Source organism: Nilaparvata lugens, chromosome X (assembly GCF_014356525.2).
Source record: "Nilaparvata lugens isolate BPH chromosome X, ASM1435652v1, whole genome shotgun sequence".
Lineage (NCBI taxonomy): Eukaryota > Metazoa > Arthropoda > Insecta > Hemiptera > Delphacidae > Nilaparvata > Nilaparvata lugens.
Genome location: NC_052518.1, coordinates 12807854 through 12830489, shown reverse-complemented (window position 1 = coordinate 12830489; position 22636 = coordinate 12807854). Strand labels below are relative to the sequence as shown.

The 22636-nt window shown below is 33.2% G+C and overlaps 2 protein-coding genes across 4 annotated transcripts in view; one reads left to right on the top strand and one right to left on the bottom strand.

Annotated features, from left to right (window-relative positions):
- LOC111057449 (galactosylgalactosylxylosylprotein 3-beta-glucuronosyltransferase P) overlaps positions 1-10865 on the bottom strand; it is a 101161-nt gene extending 90296 nt beyond the window's left edge. Inside the window, exon 1 of one of the 3 annotated variants that reach the window (XM_039442443.1) lies at positions 10424-10865. The gene's annotated coding sequence lies outside the window, so the exon portion shown is untranslated. The remainder of the gene's footprint in view (positions 1-10423) is intronic. The other 2 variants (XM_039442442.1, XM_039442439.1) reach the window with 2 other exon arrangements.
- A 90-nt stretch (positions 10866-10955) lies between these two features.
- LOC120354777 (histone-lysine N-methyltransferase 2D-like) lies at positions 10956-14152 on the top strand (the record flags this gene model as incomplete). Its single annotated transcript, XM_039442445.1, has 1 exon — positions 10956-14152. A coding segment is annotated over exon 1 (2571 nt), but the record flags the coding sequence as incomplete, so codon positions are not given.
- Between the last annotated feature and the right edge of the window lie 8484 nt (positions 14153-22636).

Below are 22636 nucleotides of genomic sequence, written 5' to 3'. Positions count from 1 at the left end.
TGAAATATATTTAGAATAAAGCCTCAATACGTCAAATAATAATTTGTGAGTAGCTGGTGTTTGTCTATTTATTTTTTAAATACAGTATAATAAATGCCATACAACTCAATAAATTTGCATTCAAGAAAAGTGCAAACTCAAAACAAATTCTCAAGATTAGCGGGATTATTTATACAGTTGGATATGGGCCCGTAGGCGTGAAGTCAAGAAATTATTGAGTTTAACAATAAAATTCAATGGAAAAGGAGCTTCAGGAAATTTGGGGCTACTTATTCATGGGTTTTTGTTCTCTTTTCGTGATAGAAAAAATACATGAAGAGAGTAGCAATCACTCCTCCCCCCCCCCATAACAGTTAATGCATAATATTACTGTGATCAAGCTACAACTGAACTCATACATCTCTCCACAGATATTTTTCTTCTTTTTCAACGTAGTTCTCTTCTTTCAAACTTATGTATTTTCAGTGCAGCCAACCCTTTTTCGCTTTCCTTCTGATATAAAATCTGATGCTATTGTATATTTTTGTGATTCAAATTAAATTTTATTTTTATTTATTTATTTATTCGTTAACAGAATCACAAATCATATAAATATGATTAGGAAGGAACAACAGGTTTGGCCCAAATCTATTCCATTCCCAAATGGATGTAAGAACACTCCAAATGTCCTTTTTTGAACAATTTCCTGGACATGGTTTCCCTAGATCATGTCAGAGAATAAAGACTTTCCTTGCAGTCATCGGCACTGCATAAATTTTCGGTAATTCGTTAATATTCCCAACTCTATTATCCAGGGGAGCTCAAGAACGTCTCCTTGAGTACATAGTTTCCCTAGAATTTCCCATGGAATACCTTCATTATGCTGTAAAGCTTAGAATAATTTATTCGGAGGAGGTGAACTGAGCTACAAAGTGATTCTATTTTATCTCAGAACGAACAGATTGGTCTAATTAACAGAATTGAGTGACGCCGCATTAATGAGAGTCGGCTGGTATCGTATTTTGTCTCCATCAAGCTCCTTTCACTGGAAGAGACCATTAAAACCAAGATTGATTTATTAAATCTTCAATTGGAGACTCATGTCCCAGAAATCGCCTGAAAGAATTTTTCAACAATTAATTCGAATCCCGTTCAATTTTTTTTTCGAAAACAATCAAAAGCTTTCGGCGTTCTGACATTTAGAATTGGAAGGTTTCTGACAATTTTAATCCCTATCCTTGTGAACAGTTTCAATTTCCAATTTTTCAATATTCTTAGCTGTAAATCAATGTATTTTCTCACGAAAATAGTACGCTACTATTCTTATCAAATAATTCGTTCAATGTACAATTTTCAATTTTTAAATTGAAATAGTGTAGTTAAACTTGTAAAATTCTGGCAGACGGCTAAATGCCATTATTGTAAAACATTTATGAAGTGTCTGTATCATTTTTTTGTTGGAATGTGAATGAAGATTTTTTGAATTAATAATAATTATTATCTCTTGTAGAATTGTTCACGATTCCGACATTTTATTCCCATTGTATTTCCGTATGAAACTGTGAAGACAATTATTATCTGGTTTGTGAATTGAAGTTATTTTGAGAGTAGAAAACAAAGCTGTTGGAAACGCAAATCTCTTCCTTTTCAAACGATTCGCCTTTGAGTTGTGAGCAGGAACCGAGAAAGATTGAATTATAGAAGAGTCCCAAAGACAAAGAACTGAATGTTTCCCCTTTTCTGAGATTGCAGTAACAGAATAAGAAAGAGTAAACTCTATCAAAGAGACAAGAGGTGCTCAGCGCAGTCAGTGATGCCGAAGAATTTCTTGAGAGCGCGCGGTATTTCCACAATGCCTTTATCAAAAACAAAGATTAATGAATTTGGAGTAGCTTTTACGAGTCGACGCTTCTCTGGCCTTCTACAAATAATAAATATGGCAATTATCGGGATTGATATTCAAAACCAATCAGCCAGATTGGAAACAAAACAGAGTTATTCAAAATTACTGTCTTACCATCAAAAGATTATAACAGTAGAAGGTGAGAATCGAGAATGTCCAATAATTCATGGTAAGATTAATTTGAAAACTGTTAAAAAATAAAGATGGAAAACCACTAATGGGTACAAAGAATGAGTGATCAGAAGATAGACGATTAATGTCACTGAAAATATTCATGTCAACAGTATAACAATATAATTATCACTAATCTAGTGAATGTCACAAGGAAATTCATGCATTCACAATGTCACAAGGAAAATGCATTCAATGATACCTGTTTGCTTTGATTTCTCGGCTGTAGAATATTTATGGATAGCAATTAATTGTAATTTGAATACTCCGAAACTGGAAATTATTTGTGCAAATCATTCAAGTTTTATCATACTTGAGGCCGTTTGCACAGTCAAAGCTTAAACTCAATTCAATCAGCTGGTGGCTTAAACTTAAAATAAAACACATATATAACAAACGAGACTTGATACGGATTTAATCCAGTTTAAAATGAAATTTAGTTTAAACTGTCAATGTGCAAACGGCCCTTATAATATTATGATTGGATACTTGAAATGATAAAAAATATTGTTCAAGGAAGTGTGAACTGATTTGATGAATGGGTAATTTGACAGCAGTTAACTTGATTATAGTGGCCATATTGATTCATTAAACTATTTCAATTTCATTTCATGTGTTTTTTAATATGTTACGGGCTTCCTCAAGTTGAAGTTCGTTTATAACTACTATGATGAAATTACATGAAGCTTTGACACGTTTACCTGATAGTGTGGAGTGGACTAACCAAAATAACGTTTCTATCATCTCTGCTGACAGGCAGGTAATTTGAAAGTTGAAGTATGATTTAATTTAAATGTTCTTGAAAAATAGTTTACTGTAGTTCCTTAATTTGAAGGGCTGATTCAGATTGGAATTTGATTTCTTATGCAATGACATGGGGCTGTGTTATGCAATCATAATTAGAGTTTAATGCTACACTGCACTCTTACTTGCTTTTGCAAGCTACTTGCGAATTAGCTATTTCCGTTGAACAGCCCGAGTACAAGAGCAATGGAGTAATCATACCACGACTATGGAACTAATTTCTAGAATTTTTCACTCTGTGTTTCAAAGTCTAATATAGGCCTACTCTGTTTTGTCTTATTGACCTAATTGCATGAAATTAGATTGCATTAAAATTAACACTCCCGAGTTTCAGATTGACACGTTAAGCCGCCTAAAAAGCAGTCGTTAGGTCATGTCAGAGGCCCTGAAATTGATCAGTTGCGACCTGAAAACTCTGACACCAGACCTGAGCCAGCCAGGTCACTCGATTTTATTATTATCATCATTATTATTATTATTATATTATTATTATTATTATTATTATTATATTATTATTATTATTATTATTATTATTATTATTATTATTATTATTATTATTATTATTATTATTATTAATATAACTACTATGATTTTCTGTTTATTATTATTATTATTATTATTATTATTATTATTATTATTATTATTATTATACATTTCCATCTATAAATTCAAATCTTGCAAAAATATCCCTGAGTATGTACAATGCCCCAATATAAGCTAAAATTAGCTTCATGGGGCAGCCACAAAATTATAATAGGAAAATCTTGATAGATTCTCACTTCATGTATGATAGGATAAGATGATATAATTATGTATAATGATTAATTCAATTTGTAAAACTTATCATTCATGTAATGTGAGAAAAAATTGGATAAAAAAAATATTATTATTATTGATTCTCACGACGTATGTGATAAATATAAGATATTATTATTTTAGTCTAATTTGTAAACTATGACTCTTAATCATATTACGTCAAGTGAGAAAATTTTGAATAAAAAATTATTATTATTATTAATTAAAAACAATTATTGATAATAAAAATGAATGTTTCTGACTCCAAGTAACCTAAAATTGGTCTTATCACTGTTGAATGAACACCTTCACAGATGAACATAGTGGACACTTTCACCTCAACAACACAGAAAGCTTTTATCACTGTTTCATTCCTGAATTGGATGAGTCAAGTCCAGTACAATCTTTACTTCACCTCTTAACAAGACAGCAGTTTTTTATTTTCTAGAAAGTAGGAGATTTTGAAGACTAGAAGGCTTATGATTTCTGCTATAATTTATAATAGGGGTAAGACTATGGGTGAAGTTAGTTGACTATAGGCATTATGACAGGTTTCTGCCTCGATCCAACACCCCCACCTAAGCCAAAGAAATAAAAATGATTGCCCTTGAAGTCAGCTTAGGACAGCCCCTCACAGAAATAGTATTGATTGATGAATAATTAGAACCCAAGTAAGAACGACGTCAGTATATTGAACGGTTGTGCGAAGTATTCAGTATGGGGGAACGAAAGATTCGGTCTCATTTATATTCCCATTCAGTGGCTTGCGAAAAAAGGTTTCCGCCATCTCTTGCTTTCACATCCACCTTTCGTGGCTCAGACACAATGAAAAATGTATAACGAATCCTCCAATAAAGCAACGCCAATTTCGCAAAATACGAACAAAACTGAGGTGGTTTGTTGAGTTTTTATTCTATTACTTTGCGCAGCTGCAACCCCAAGCAAAGAATGGAACCACTTGGAGCGTCCCAGGAAGAAACAGGCAATTAGAATGGCAATTACAGCATTCGAGAGCTCACAACAAGAAAGAAGAAATTCTATTTGTGTTTCGTGTTTGAGTGGAACTGATTTGTACCGTACAAACTCAGCAATGAAAATGTCATTCTTTTTCCAAGTGAATTCACTTGAATCTCCTTTTTAGAAACATCAACATACACTTTCGTTACGTAGGTTGTAGATCTATATGAAATTTGTAAAGACTGTAGAGTGTAGACTCTTCTAGCTCTGGTCTACGATATCAAGCATCTTGTCACTACTCACTACTTTATAGAGTATAGAGCATACCTTAAGGAGATCTTAAAACTTAAAACACTATTTATCTACATGTGTACTATTCAAAGGGTTGTCCCGTTTGATATCTGGTTGATAGTAGATTAAAAAGTTATTCATCTGATAATGAAACTTGATTTTACTTAAATCAAGCCTGAGCCTAAGCCTTAAGCCTAATTTACTTATTTCCCATTTACAAATCTATAGAATGTAATCATAATTCATTCTTCTGTTTAAACAAGAGAAAACTACTATAATATAGACTACATATATATACATAGACTATAATATATACTATAGCTGCATTCTGTGGTTTAAACGTAGCACATGACATTGCGATTTCAAAGTAGAATGGTATTCTCACGCTTGCGTGACTATAACGTAATATAACGCTGTGGTTTTCGATCTAGCTAAGTAAATAAATTCTACTATGATCACGTAAGACACTGACTTTTTACTAATTTTTGAGAAATCAGATTTTAAGAAGCGTGTGCGGGTTAAGTGCTTCTAAAATGTAAAAACATTATACTTTCAGCATTTCAAAATAACTGATCATCTTTCTATTTTCGAAATGGAGAGGAAAATCTAGATAATTTTCAGATTTCTCTTAGAAGAGAAATTTTACAGATGGGGATTAAAAGCTTTGGGGTTTCCACTCTTACTATAAACCTCACTTTCAGTCCGTACTACTTATAAATTAGCGGAGTTACCTGACCTTTTAGAAAGCTCTTTTTCTTCTTGACTGATGAAACTCTTCTGAGTTCATCCATTTTATCCCTTAATGGAGTTGAGTGGCCTCAAACCTCGAACCACCATTAAGTGCCTCAAACCTTTAAAATTATTCTGGAGGATGAATCTTGAACATAGAAATTTGTTCAGTTTTTCTAGTAAACTAAGCAAGAAATTCAAATGTGGATTTAAAAATAGCTATTATAAACATACATGTCAATTTTAACAGATCTATTTAATTAATATCAAGTCCGTCCAATCAAGCATGAGTAACAAAACAGACCTAAGAATGATAATAAATAATAATTGATAATAATTTTTATTTCCATTAAGATGTGTACAAAAGAACAAAAAACAATATTATTATATAAAATAATATCAATTACACTGTATGAATAGTTAAGTGATACAAAAGTCTGTATTTTATAGCTAATGTCGTGAAAAAAAATATCACTTCTACACACACAAACATCTGAAAGGAAATAAATAGTTACTCCCGAGGCAAAGGCCTGTATGGGAGTCCCAGCATAAAGAAATAAACCAGAAACACACTTATAATTTGTATATGAACAAAAAGATAATAATAAACTGAAGGTAAACTTATGTATTATTTACATTAAAATATTAAATGTTTGATTTAATTTGTTATTTTGTGGTGACGGTGCTTGGTCGGGCAACAACTTACTAATTGTGTGTTGTCAATATTATTCAGAATCAGTCCTTTACTTTAATTGGAATCAACTGTAGATTTTTGAGTCTAAAAAAATTATTTTAACGAAATTATTTCTATCAGGATTCAAGTTAATTTGTTGAAGAAGACTTCAACATCATTCGTTTCTAATAACCAGACTTTCAATTTAACCTTGAAGCTTACCATATATTATTAAGCTGTTTCAATTCTAAGGGTAACATGTTATACACTCTTGGTGAGATATATAGGTAGTGTCTTCGATAGATTTCTTTGTAGGGTCTGGGTGGAATCCAGTTCCCTGTCGATCTCAAGCTATAAGTGCTACTAGCTGGATTAAGTTTTCCACTTCTAATGAAAAAGATCATCAACACTTTATATAAATATAGATATCTTAGTGGGAGAAACCCCCATTCTTTGAATAAGGGATATGAACTTGTCATACGGTGCTTCTTAGCTAAGGTCCTCATGACATATTTATGTCCTACAATAAGTGGTTTGATAGTGGAATAGTATGCACCACCCCATACTGCGATTCCATATTGTAATCTGCTTTCTATCAGCGCGTAATAAGTTTGGCTCAAAACAATAATTAATTGATAATTTAGACAATGAACAAATTGTTATTATTGGCTATGCTCTTCTTATTGTCAAAACGATGGAATACAAATCTGTATTACAATTTATTATCAAAAATTGCCCGTAGTACGACCAAAATTGGATTATGAGTTATAAGATGCATAATATTCTTAGAAGCTGTAGCTGAGGTAATAAGGTGGTAATATTCTATGCCATTTTGTGCCGTGGTGTAATGTGAAAAACGTTTTGTGAAAAGGTCAGGAAATAATTAATTAATAATGGGAATAGTCAGGGAATTAAAAGTCAGGGAATAGTATTAATAATGTATGTGATGTTTTTCAATGTTTGTTAATGTATTTCAATGTTTTTTCAATGTTTTTCAATGTTTTTTCAATGTTTTTTCAATGTTTTTTTAATGTTTTTCAATGTATTTCAATGTTTTCCAATGTATTTCAATGTTTTTTCAATGTTTTTCAATGTTTTTTCAATGTCTTTTTAATGTTTTTCAATGTTTTTCGATGTTTTTCAATGTTTTCCAATGTATTTCAATTTTTTTCAATGTTTTTATAATGTTTTTCAATGTTTTTATAATGTTTTTCAATGTTTTCTCTATGTTTTTCAATGTTTGTCAGGGAATAGTATTAATAATGTATGTGATGTTTCAATTTATAATTTATTTCGATTGTAGTCTAATGAATCATTTATGGTTCATGTTTAATCATTTATTTCAAAATTTGAACTGATTTTGTAGAATTCAGAATTCTAATATTTTTGGAGATAGAGAATTTTGTTCTTCTTATTGACTTCAATGCATACGATCTATTAATAGATTGGTCATCTCACAAGAATCTAATTCCTTTCCGTCACGTATCCAAGTTTGTCACGTTGGCTTACATGCTTGTCAAGTAGAATAGCCATGTCCATAGATTGCTTTCAAAGTTCCGTAAATAAACCATATTACGAACTTAAATTGAAAACATCTGTATTTATTTGTAGAGACAAGTAGTGCAGATGACAGAACGAAAATACTGTAGTATGAAAAAAGCATGAGATAAAGATTGGATTCAGAAAAGGAATTTCAGTGAGTGACGGCTAGAATGGAGCAGGTTAAGGAGGAGGAGGAGGAGGAGGTGGAGGAGGAGGAGGTGGAGGAGGAGGAGGAGGAGGAGGAGGAGGAGGAGGAGGATTAGAAGGAGGAGTAGTTGAAAAGTGTACGGACAGAGGGTTGCAGTGAAGAAGGAGTGAGGACGGACAGAGAACACATGTGAAAATGGGCGACCATGCGCGTGGAAAAGTGACGAGAATTAAGAATGTGTGTGTGTGTATGTGTGTTCCCTATTCCCTGAAACATCATCTTATCAGAACTGAGTCTCTTCCTGCGGATGCAAACTCATCGGAATAATATTCATTTGAAATCGCACTCATTAGCGTACCACTTCAAAGGCTTTGGCTAACAGTCCATCAAAGCCGTGGTCTCCTCTTTACAGGCATTGTATAAATTAAAAAGCTGTTTGGCTCCCTGAAGTGGGGATTTATTTTTTCACGCACAGGATCTTCATGTGTCATTTGCTTTAGAATTGTCTGAGAGTTTTGAGTTTGTAATTTTTCGAGGAGTGCGCTTGACAATTTTTTTATCAAATGATATTCATTTTTATACTCATAATCCCCGCATAACAGAGGTTCATGCTCAGTTTGTATCCGTAAAGCTCCAGAATAGTATACAAGATATTTCCAAACTTGTGAAAGAAATGTTCAATAACTTAACTGGAAAAAAAAACTTCACTCATAGCAAATGAATACAATCCGCTAGAAACAATAATCATTACAGATCACCTTATTGTGAAAGAAGATATTGATATTGATACAATAATTATTGTTACATGTTGTGCCAATGTTTCTTTTCTTATTTAAAGCACAAATAGTATTTACAATACTCGCGATTATAACATGGAATTATCGTTAACTGCGATTATATAGATCTGATTCTCGTAATAATACGTTGTTAAATCTGTTATTTAGGGCTGCAATCTCAACTAATATTGAAAATCAAGAAGAAGAAGAAGAAAAGAAGAAGAAGAAGAAGAAGAAGAAGAAGAAGAAGAAGAAGAAGAAGAAGAAGAAGAAGAAGAAGAAGAAGAAGAAGAAGCAGCAGCAGCAGCAGCATCATTCATCTTTATATATTATGATTACAACTAATACGATAAAAATACTAAATCTGAATTGATCTCACAAGTTTGATGAATTTACATTTCAACGAGTATCACATTGATGATGATATCACTTTGAACCTTTTCGGTGATTGAGTATTGTGCTGCTCGATAAGAATATGTAAATATTTTTAATACATCATTAATCATTATATATATTATGGATCGATTTTGATTGAAATTCATGTTTAGCAGAAACGTGTCTTTCTAAAAAAAAATCGACAATTAAGGAGCCACTTCATTCAATTTTTCAGACTTGCAAGAATAATTGAGAATAAACATACAGTTCAAATTAATAAGTTGTGGTGGCTATTAATAATATTCAAATCTACTCCATGAATGAATAATTGTGAGACATTTTCTGGTTGACTCAATTACTTATCTGTAACCGCAGTAAATAAGTATAAATTTTCAACCGGAATATCGTCTCAATTACTAAATCTGCGGTTAACCAACTTATAATGCATATCGGATACAATATAACTAATCAAACGATAGATAGTAAATGGATAGAGTATGGAGGAGTCTATGTTGTGAGAGCTTTGCAAATAAACTAGATTCAGGATTAAAACAGGATAGACTGGACATTACTTCAGTTAGGTACCTACTTCTGAAAGGCGTCCGAAATACATCATTCTTCTTTTCAATCCAGATAAATTGAAAATTGAAATGGAAATTTAATTATAAAACTGACAAACATAGGCTACTACAAATAAAATATGGAAGTTTATACTATTCAAAACGAAAGGAAATTAAATTCAAATAATACGTGATTATTTCTAAAGATGTGTTCAAAGTCCTTAATCTATCATACATAAACATGGTACTTTTTACTAATTTTGTTATTTTTTAAAATAAAAGGCTTTATTATAGCGAACATATCATAAGAATAATTTTTATAAATAAGATTTCTTCAAATCACCATACACCGGTGATTTGTTCAGCTAAATAGTAAATGATATAGCCTATTGTTGTGAAAAATAACAAAAAATAGAAATAATAAATAATTGGGAAGAAACAATTGTTTCTGTTAGTCTTCATTGGTGCAGGATGTCTGTTCAGTGCATTGCACAAATTGATTACACTAATAGATCGTTATTTTTTTATCTGGCACCTCTTCACGCTTTGCACATTGATATATTATCACTTTACTAGCCTACAAAAGCTTAAAAATATCTAAATATTTACATTTTATGTCATTAGAATTCTGTAAAAAGGCACTGGCAGTATAATAACAGAGATAATAAGGTTATGTACACTCTCAGCATTATGACAGTAATGAATTTTATAGCGACTTACCCAGTGGATGAATCTGTCCGAGGAAGACCGTGCTTGCCAAGTTCTCGAATGAATGGTGATGCAAAATTGAGATAGCACTCTAATTAGCTGTCCCTAAAGCCTACCCAACATGTGCACTGTCAAAACACACACTGTGAATTCATGAAGGTTAGCTCTTAGTCACGTCGGGTTGCCAGCAAATAATTTGAACCGATTTTCTTCCTAATTTATATTTTCTCTTTTGAAATACATATTCAAAGGGATTTCTGATAGAATATTTGCGAGATTTGATAGCGCGATCGCAAGAAGAAAATAGTGTGTTGCGGTGTTCTCACTGTTGTGGGCTTCCCAGTGTTGTCTGTTATCACTAGTCATGAGCTACGGAACGACTGAGCGACTGAGCAGTGAATTGAAGTTGAAGCCGACTCGTTCGCATTCGGCGATACGGCTTTGCACGAACGCCAACTCGAGAAAATCAATGGCTCGTTGCCATGGTTCTACAAACAACAAGCTTCACCAGATATCCGCTTGGAGCTCCGCCACTGGACCTCAATTCAAGAGAAAATAGATCGCTGTTATCAATCTTATATTTTTATATCTATTTTAAAAACGTCATTAAAAACCGTGCATTATCAGAAAACTTCGGGAATGCATTTCGGGAGTATTCCGAGATCACTCTAAACATTGTGCAGTTTCTGGTTGTAGAGATGATTATGGAGATTATAATCATGAGTCAGTGCGCATCACTCTTATCATCGGCCCGGTATTTTGGACAGAGGTCCTGGAAAAACGGCTCAGTTTTGCTGCAAGAGCGCTGGAGGTGGGACTGCTCTAGTCTCCATTTCTCGCTATGGAGACCGTTCTTCATACATTGTCAAATTCCAATCAAATCAGTGAAGTTTAGGTGTTAGTGAACTTTTAATGTTGTAATTAACATTGAGACTCGAGGTTGTGTACAGTGGTATGATAAACAGTTCTACATAAAGTGTAGCCTATATGTTTATTGGGACTCAGAATAAAATTGGAGGTAAGAACAGGCAGCTTTTTCAATAGATATTTACAAGAATTATTGCATATATTAATGTGGGGGAAGTGTCTTATTTGATTCGCTATTGACAGTGATAACAGGAACTAAAATTCCACAAAACTAACGTAATTATTAGAGTAATCTCAACGATCATGGCGAATAATATTCCTTCATATTTTTATGAAGTATGTCGCCTTTGTTTAAGATGGGAAGGTGACAAAGTTTCCATTTTCGGAGAAAGTGAATCAAAGTGGGATTTTAAAGAAAAAATAAAATCCTGCCTAGACATTCTTGTAACAGAACAAGATAAGCTCCCTTCCACATTGTGTACCCTCTGTGCATTCAAGTTGGGTGCACTTAACCAATTCATGGAGGTGTCAAGGAATACTAATGTTCTTCTAAATGATTACATTTCGGGTTCGGGAATCATAAGAAGTCACATGACAAATATACAGCTGAGTAGTGTATTCCCCATCCCAAATGAATATGCTAGCGCTCAGGATAAGATCCTAATCGAAATTGATGATTACTTGGAAAACCTAAGGAGCCTAGCAGAAATAACGGCAGCTGCTTCTAACTGTTCTCTACCAAATAATTCCACACAACAAGTGTCAGTAATCGTGAAGAACGGCTCCTTTCAAGAGGAAGAGATGATAAATGAACCCAAAATTGGAGAAAATGAACAACCATTGTTTGAGGAGGATTGGAATGAACAAATGGAAGAGGAGTATATAGATGTGGTTGGTTTGATGGAAAGTGATGCAACCGTCACCGAAACGAGTTGTGAGCAGCCACAAGATTTGGAACCACTTAATCTGAGTACTGACTGGATGAAAAATCATGATGAACCTGAGAGGCACTCTAATAATTTGCTCACAGCTCCCATTGCACAAAATTCTCAAGCTGATGAAAGGCAATCCTATTCAATGCTCAACGACAATGCATTTGCTCCTGGAAGATTTTTTGGTACTATATCAACTGCAGCATCGATTTCAAGTCCACAAAATCATTACTTTGGAACAAACTCAATTACTGATAGTTCAGGGACTGCAATTGAAACAGAGATTACATCTGATTACAGAAATCCATCTACCTCATCACAAGAGACTCCTGTTGAAAATTTGGGAACAGACAATCCTGTTGGTCGCCCGAGATCAAAGAACTCTGATCGCCGTTCAAGAAAAATAACTACTGTTGAGCAAAAACCTAGGAGGCCCGTTGGTCGTCCAAGAAATAGCCATAAGAAAATCGGTTTGTCACCCACCACTGTGCTGCCAGGTGCAGGTGTCATGGATAGTTTAAACAATCAATCAGGCTGGAAGTTCGATTATCTGCTGGAGGCAGCAAACTATGCAGATCCAATGGAACATGATGGGATCCATAACAGTGAGGAGATCAGAACTCAGGAAATGCAGGTTGACTCTTTTTCAATTCAACAGCCATTGGAGTCACAGCCAGCTCAACAACTGTTACCGCCATTACTGATGTCACAGCCAGCACCACCTGAATGGTGCTGTGAATCACTGCCAGTGGAGTCACAGCCAATACCATCATCCACACCACCAGTGGAGTCACAGCCAACACCAGTGGAGTCACAGCCAACACCAGTGGAGTCACAGCCAGCACCAGTGGAGTCACAACCAGCACCAGTTAGGTCACAGCCAGCACAACCATTATTGATGTCACAGCCAGCACTACCATCAACAAGTCAAGCCCAGTGGTACAATGAAGTTAAATCATTCTCAATTCCACAGGCACCCCCCAACTCAGAACTTCAACTTTCATCAATAAGTCAATCCCAGTGGTGCAGTCAAGTAAACTTTCATTCAGTTGCACAACCATCCACCTCACATCAGCAACATACATCAATAAGTCAAAGTCAGTGGTACAGTCAAGTTAGCTCACAATCAAGTCCACGGCCTTCCACCTCAAATGAATTGATACCCACAAACCATGAGAGCCAAATGCAAAAAACCACACTCTGGCAACATAAATCTGGAGGCAACATGGTATGCAATCCTTGTGGTCTGTTCTACAACATGCATAATGTAAATCGTCCAGCCATCATGGAAGAGGAGAAAGTTACAAAAAGCAGGAAACAACCTATGCCTAAAAAATTGACTGCATCAGCGAGTGATAGGGACAAGGCTTTTCAAGAAATGTTAGCTAAATCTATTCAGCAAATTCATACAGATGCAATGCAAAGTCCACACCTTCTGACAGCTACAATGATGCATCAGCAGCAACAGGAAAACCAACAACAGCAGCTGCAGCATCAACAACAGCTGCAGCATCAGCAACAACAGCAGCAGCAACAACATATACTGAGACAACATCAGCTGCACCATCAACATGAACTGCAACAGCAACAACATCTGAAGCAGCACCAACAGCTGCTGCAGCAACAACATCTGAAGAATCAACAACAGTTGCTGCAGCAACAACATCTGCAGCATCAACAAAAACTACAGCACCATGAACAACATATTCAGCATCAACAACAGAAACAACAGATGCATTATCAACAACAACATCTGCAACTGCAACAACAGCTGCAGCAGCAACAACGACTGCAGCAGCAACAACAGCGGCAGCAGCAACAAATTGCTGTATCAGCAACTACTCGTACAACATCAGCAAGAGGTGCAGCAGCTGCAGAAACAACAACAAGTGCAGCAGCAGCAGCAGCAACAACTGCAGGTGCAGCAGCAGCAGCAGCAGCAACTGCAGGTGCAGCAGCAGCAGCAGCAGGAACAACAGGTGCAGCAGCAGCAGGAACAGCAGGTGCAGCAGCAGCAGCAACAGCAGTAAAAGCAACAGCTTCATCATCAACAGCAACTGCAGCAGAAATCACTGACTGCAACCCAGGATTCTACTCCCTAGACGAGTGAAACCAGGCAACAACCCCATCTGGATGCCAAGGGTGAGTGGCAGTAGCCTACTATTTCTAAAATCTCAAGTATCACTTGTTTATTATATGTTACTTAGTGGACCATTAAAGGGTGAAATTCATTTCCCCATAAGGATAAGTCATTGACCGAGCGAAGTGAGGTCTAAGATTCAAGTCGACGATTTTGCATTTTGTCTTTATTTATGTTTCTATTTATGTTCCGCATTTACAGCAAGACGCAGCAATAGATTTTCATATAATTTGAAAGGTATTTTGAATTTCGCGTCGAGGTATACATACGATTTTTTTGGAATTTTGCATTTTATGGATAATACAAAAGGAAAAGGAGTCTCCTTTGAACGCCAATATGTAAAAATAAGACTTTAGAATTATTCATCATAAATCATCTGTCGATTGGATTATAAATTGCTTGCAATGACGCATGCAATTTATATCTCACTGTAACTTGGTAAAAAATCAGCTATGGTGAGGTCTATTAGTTGCAAGCGATGAGGCATGCGATTGATAACTCGAAGTAGCATATTATTTTCTCCCAACATTCCTCTGCTTTCAACTCGGTATGCTTTTCATGATAGTAGCATAGTGATGTTTACAAAAAATTATTTTTAATACAACAACCCAAACAGACATTATTTGTTTACATACCGATATGCCGTCAAGCAATGCTGTTAATGATTTGTAGATTATTTAAAATAAGTTATTGAGGTATCTTTATTTCAAAAAGTATGCTACATTTTGTCCAATAGGTTTTTCCACTGAAACTTCGAGGTCAACATTTAAGGTCTTATTATTAAAAAAACAAGAAGATCCATTAGAGCAGTAATGTTATTATATTAAATTCTAAATTATAATATATCCATGCCAGATTCCATAAGTCTGTAAAATTTTCCATGTTCCATGCAATAGACCAAGATTTAATATGCTATTTCAAATACAGTACCGTTTGTCAGAACCGCTCACCATTTCAATTCCTACCTAAATAGAACAATGAGTTTGTACAATAGACTAAACCCATTCCTTGACCCCTACTATGACCGCAACAATACATTCAAAAAATCTTGTGAAAAATTATGCTGCTCAATATTGATGATTAGATTATTATTTTCTAACTCTACTAACTCTTTATTTTTTCAATTGTTTCTTCTTTCTTTGTATTTACATATTTTTCATACCCCTTCACTAACTTTCCTGAATCTAAATCAAATATCGTTCTCTACTAATCTTATTAGTTATTATGAATCGTTGTGAATATTTAATGAAGTGCGATATTATTTCCTTTTGTTTTCATTTTTAATTGTCAAGTTATATATAACTTGACACCGACACGTCAGGACAGGACATGATTCACTCTGATGGACAGTATTAGAGGAGGCTGTGGTTTTTTACTGCACGAGGTCTACTGTTCACAGAACTACTAGCTTTATCAGCTATTTCAGCACATTAGAAATTGATACAAAATGTTTGTCACCCTTTATTGGTCCATTATGTTTTTTAAGCTTGAATAAGTGACTTGATCAAAATATTTCTGCCTGTCTCAAGGAAAAGGAACTTATTAACGAAAGTCTCTATTATTTACAGGAAATAAGTCAATGCTGGTAATATAAATAATGATAATCAACCAATAAGACTGTCGAAGCATATTTCGCTTCAGTTACCGTATAGGGTAACTTTTCATAAATACTAACAATCCAAAGATATGGAAGAAATAGGCAGACTGAAAAGGCAGAAATTGATAAAATTATAAAATGGATCTCATCAATATGATAAAAATGATCTTGAATAAGCCAAAAATCAATACACATTCCTAAATAGCAAACACAATTTAATGAATTATTCTAAGATTCTTATACTAAATTGGACTGCCTTCCAATTAACTGCCTTAAATGCTATCAAGCATTTAAAAAGTGAGAAATGAATATTATAAATTGATCTTATGAAATTTTTTAATTACAAATTCAAAATTAGAAAGATTATTGAAAAAATAATTGATTATTAACAAGTAATTAATAAAGTATAGGTGAACATGTAAATTTAAAGATTGATCTCTCAAGAGAATAAAATGATCCCATCAGATATATATTTATAAACGATTGATTAATAAACAAATATTAATAAAATGATATCTTTGAAAAGAACAATCTTAAACGCCTTTAGAATTTTTTAAATCATAAGAAGAATATTGCTACATATTGTTCACATTTATAACTTGATAAGAATGATCTTGAATAAGCCAAAAGTCATGAACCATTCCTAAATAGCAAACACAATTGAATTAAATATTTAAAGATTCTTATACTAAATTGGACTGCCTATCAAGCATTTAAAAAGTGATAAATTAATTATAAATTGATCTTATAAAATTTGTCAATTACAGATTCAAAGTTTTAGAAAGATCTTGATTATTCTGATTATATGTAACCAATATCAATTTGTATATACATTTTGTGAGGAGCAGCAATCATTTCTTCAAATAGATTTTATAAATCTCTTAAAAGAAATAGAAATAACATTTAAAAGATAGAATAAATATTCCTTGTCTATATTTTCTAATTAATACAAGCAGTGTTAAAAATTCAAAAGGAAAACTTCAATAATAATAATAAAAATAATAATAATAATAAATGATTTCTCAACAGTCTGATAGGACCAATTTAATTTTTCAGTCAATATATTCACTTTTCCTTATAGGGCTACTACCGTACAATTATTGAAATTCAATTAAAATCCTGAAGTATGATACCCTAATTTATTTTATTAATTCACAACATGGTTTGACTGATTATACCCATTTTGAAGTGGAAATAAAATGAAGTACACAACGTTGAATTTAACGTCAAACAAACTTTAGTTCATGTTCATATAAGTTACCTACTATTTATCGATTATCTATAGGATTCAGTTTTCAGACTGTAAGATTATTGCAATCAAGTTAAAAATTAAGAATACGAATTAATTTTTATCTTGATTACAATAATTTTGCAGTTTGAAAACTGAATCATATGGGTATCAATAAATAGTAGGTAACATAGATATAATCACATTAAATTCAACGTTGTGTACTTTATTAAAAGGAGAATTTCATATACAGCAGCAGAACTAATATGAAAAAAATTATTAAACATGTTCCAGTTTGAAATGAACAGCCTCATGCTCAATAAAATTGTACAGTCCCAAAACAAAATCATATGGATCAATACTAACATATGGATATAAACTAGCATTAATTCAATGTTGTTTACTTTATTTTATCTGCACTTGGATATGGCTATAATTGGTCGAAACATGTTGTGAATCAATAAAACATAAAAAAGGGTAAATAACTCTATCTTGAGCCATTTGTTGATTTGTGGAACACTACAGTCGCGAATTGGAAAGAACGTCCCTGGGTCGATTTAACCCATTCCATATCATCAATCATCAAGACGCTACTTTGTATAGCAATAACATTTGTCCATTCAGCTGAGTTGTATTATATCCAGCTATTCGAGTCAGGGTTCTGGCCGCGACGTCATACGATAACGTCACACCTCCAAGTGGGCACCTGCTGTATGCATATCCCGTGAGGTGTGACACGCGAGCTACTACCCATCGGCACTGCCAAGTCGGTAGGCGAGTATCACAGAGGAGTTCAGCCTGCATTGCAGTGTAACCACCTCAATTAACCGTCCATTCCCGGCGGGATGTGGGCCTGGTCAGGGCTCGGACGTATCCTCTAGCTCGACTACAGGCCAGGAAAAATACTCATGCTTCCCAATTAATTGTATACGTCTCCAAGGTGAGCGCTTGCTCGTCCACCACACAGGCGCCCAAAATATGGGGCGCGAGTGTTTCGGAAAGTGAGAACCAACCAGTGAGAACCAACACCCGTGGCTGGGGGATCCAGTACTTCCAGAGACGGGGCGAGGAACGAACTCAAAAGTATCTCTAAAGAGAGCTCCCTAGGAGCTCAGCAACAGCCTGATACCTCAGGCACCAGCTAATCGAGTCAACCAGCCAGCTGTAATTTTATATTTAGGAAATAGAACAGTCAGCATGCGCAGTTGGCTTCCTTCTACCTCCCCCGCTACGAACAAGTACTAGGTATCTTCTCATCTGGCCAATACTGTGTATGTATAAAATATATTGTTTAGGCCAACTGCTGTACGTTGTAAATAGAAATAGAATAGAATGGAAAAACTTTTATTTAATAAATAAGCTACCTTAAGCGAACCTCAAAGAGGCTGCTTGACAAGGTACCATATACGAAACATGTAAATTCAAATATATATATATATATATATATATATATATATTATATATATATATATATATATATATATATATATATATATATATATATATCAGTGAACGTTATTTTTACAAGAATCTACTTAAGAGTTAATATATTATCATGATATTAACTAATTAATTGTTGGCTCAGCTCTCAAAAATCTCAAAAGTGTTACAATGTATAATCAACCTGAACTTACATAGTATACAAAAAAATAGAACGAAATGACTTACAACAATACATTAGTAATGAATTTCAGTATGCTACATCAAGTGTAATTATTCAACCAATTTTTTAAATTTATTTTCAATAGGTGCATATTAACAGACTCAAAATCATTGAAAGTTTCTGGTACAATACAAATTAAGATGTTTCTGGCTAAATTATTCGAAGTAAATGGTACAACATACCTCTCATTCCTTGAATCATATCGATTAACGTTCGTAAAAGTATGGAATCAAATAAAATTTGCATACAATATTTTTATTCTTTGTGTGTCAACTAGATATTGTAAGTTTTGTACCCTTGTAATTGTGATTGTTATTTGTACCCCTGTAAATTTTAGAATCATCAAATTAATTTTTGATGACCATTTATATAGGTATGCATATATATATATATGGTATAGAGATTAATTTTGATGTCAGTTTTATAAACTACCAGGAACTATAATCTATAAACTATTCATTGAATTTTTTATTACGTGGCTTTTTTGTGCTGACTGAACTTTGTAATCTGCTATAGATACTTTTACCACGATGTAAGTAGTAACATCTAGTAAAATCATATTAACGACTGTTATCCACAATGACAATATTTTCCCAGACTACTATTTTTCTAATAAAGTATTTAGAGTTGCTGAATGACTGCAAATCAAATACCCTAAAGTATCAATTACGATGATAATACAATTCCGATGTTGGTTCTGAAATAGAAGACTTTCATGCTAGTTCAGTACCGTATAATTACAGTTTTTGAACATTTTTATAAGCATTGAGTGGCTCTCACTTGTATAAGTTCAGATACAAGAAACCACACTTTAGTTTCTCCCAAATAAAAAGCTAATTTTCTATTTATTTTTTTCTCAATAATGATATTTAAATAGGTTTGAAAGAAGTCAAATTACGATTTCATATTTTTTGTACATTATTATATATGCTCAACTATATTTGTAAACTATATTATACAGATTAATTGGTTTCAAACTATTTCTTGTTGTATTCTATTGTAGATGATTATTGTTGTATTAATCGTGTTATTATCGTGTAAATTTACTCATATTTTTATGATCTCATATAAACAGCATATTTCCTAATGAAATAATTAGGTAAATATGTATGTTGAATATGTAGGTCTAATATATAAGAATAAGAACATAATATTTATATATTTGTAAATACTAAATATTATATAAATTCGTGATATTTGTGAACCGTGAGCTTTAAGAAACTTTGATGTGATACCTTTCAATTCCATTGTAAATGTCAAGGAGTCCCAGTGTAATATATTGTAAATTTATTTGTTCTTCCATGTAATTTCTGTTTTGAAGAACCATCATCAATCTTTGCTCAAAACAGCTGTTGATAAGTCTGATAGGCCTACTTGACTGCAATTGAATTTTGAAAGTTAAATTGCGGAAATTCAACTAATTATAATAGTCAAGTATCCTCCAAGATCAGAACATGGATTAAATTTGTTAAGTGCTTCCTAATTGATTTTTTTCTATTTACTCGCTGTATTTTCAATGTTGTATAAGTGTTTTTAAAGATAGTATTATGATTTATTTCAAATGGAAGTAGCCTAAACTTATTGAATGTAAAGGGAGAGTAAAGTAAGCATACTTTTGTATATGTTAAATGTTAGATGTTATAAGACTAAAATTTCCCTTTGGGGAATCTGGTAAAAATTTCCCCTTTGTATGTGTACCTATTAGTTAGTTACTACCTATTAGGTAGTTATTATTAGGTATAGAGAAAAATTTCTCTTTGACAACTATCGTATTCTGAAAACCATCAGTTTTCCATCTGTATAGTTCATATACGGAGTGATCCGTGGTCTAGTGGATAGAGTGCTTGCGTAGCAGCATAGAGACCCCGGGTTCAAACCCTCTCAATACCAGAAGTTTTTTAACCAGATCACTCCCGTGTTATCGGATGGGCACGTTAAATTGTCGTCCCGGCTGAAGTATGACAGTCGTAAGGCCCATTGATGGCTTAAATCATATATTCAGGCGGTGGGACCTTCCCGCAAGGGACTCCCCACCAACAAAAGCCATACGAATTTACTTTTTTTTTATATGGCCGAATTTTATTATTTCTATACTATGTATAGGCATGTCTATACTAGTAGGCATAGTTTCTATACTATGTATAGGCGTGCCTATACTATGTATAGGCAGTACAACCTTCAGTATTATTTACGTGAATAAAATTATAATAAGGATAGTATAATTATTATTGATGTTATTAGCCCTGTAGTTTGACCTAATTAATGTATTGTGTGATAAGACCAAAATTTCCCTTATGAAATTCCTGTCAACAACCTTCAGTATTATTTACGTGAATAAAATTACAATAAGGATAGTATAATTATTGATGTTATTAGCCCTGTAGTTTGGCCTAATTAATGTATTGTGTGATAAGACCAAAATTTCCCCGTAAGTAATCTGGTCAAAATTTCCTCTTTGTATGTGTTGTGATTATCATAGAGAGAACTTTCTTTCAGACAACTATTCTGAAAACCATCCGTTTTCAATCTGTATTTTTAATATTACTATAATTATTTCTATGTAATTTCTGTCAACAACCTTCAGTATTATTTATGTGAATAAAATTATAAAACTGTCTCAAACGTTTGTTTTCATCATTTTAACTTTTTATTTGAGCATTAGAATAATAATTACAGTGGGCTACCAATTATTTTCATGAGCATTGTATGAGTACGGTAGTGAGTGATATATGTTACTTTCCAGTGCGATATTTGAAGTAGGTTTTATTCCTAATGATTACTCTGTATCATTATTATTATATTATGTATTGTACCGTAGGCTACAATATCTGCTCATTTTTCACAGGAGGCAATTTTGGAATGAAACGTACTTAACATACCGTACTGAAAAGTAACTTATGAATAAGTAACATTATTCATTTTGTAAATAAACAAAATATAGTATATTGATATTATACAAATAAAGGTCATCTTGAAAACAGAACACTTGCCATATAGAAGTAGTGCCAGTTAATGAGTGAAGTTAATGAATTACACTCATTACTAATAATGAATTACTAGGTACACCACATTCCTGTGGTAGCCATGAAGATGAAGAAACTAGATATATTTTTGTTTAAATTTGAATTTGATAATTTATAAATTACATAATCTTAGATTCAATAGCCTAAATTGATGCAAAATTGATTAACTTCTTCAGATATTAAGCATTAGGCCTATATATCACGCATAAAAGTGAACCCATCTTAAACAGGCTGGTCTGTGGAAATTAATTAATAGAGCCCACTGACCTGGCTATTGAGCTGAACGCGTGCTAGATTAATATTAAAGAACTGATAACTGTATTTTATTTTTATAACTGATTTATTTATTTATAGTGAGCCCACAACTTGTATTGTTCAAATGTTGAATCGCCTTTTAGAGTACTGGATGGGACAGTTTGCTTATTTGGCTGCTTATCTATAAAACAACATCATTCAGAAATACAGAGTTTAAAGAAAAACTGATAGAATAGAATATGACAATTTTATTGGAAAGTAAATTTTAGACCATAGTATAGTATAGAATATACTATAATAGTCTATATACTACCGTACTCATATAGTAGTATAGTAAAGTGTATAGGCTTTTCAAAGGAGACAAAGAATTGAAGATAAATAAGAGGAAAAATACTATGCATACAGTAAAGTCATTGAAAAGTTATCTTTAGCAATCTAGCAAATATACTAAAGAGAGCAATGTTGAAAAACATGTAGGCTAGATAAACAAACATATCACAGATAAGAGGTAAAGTTAGGC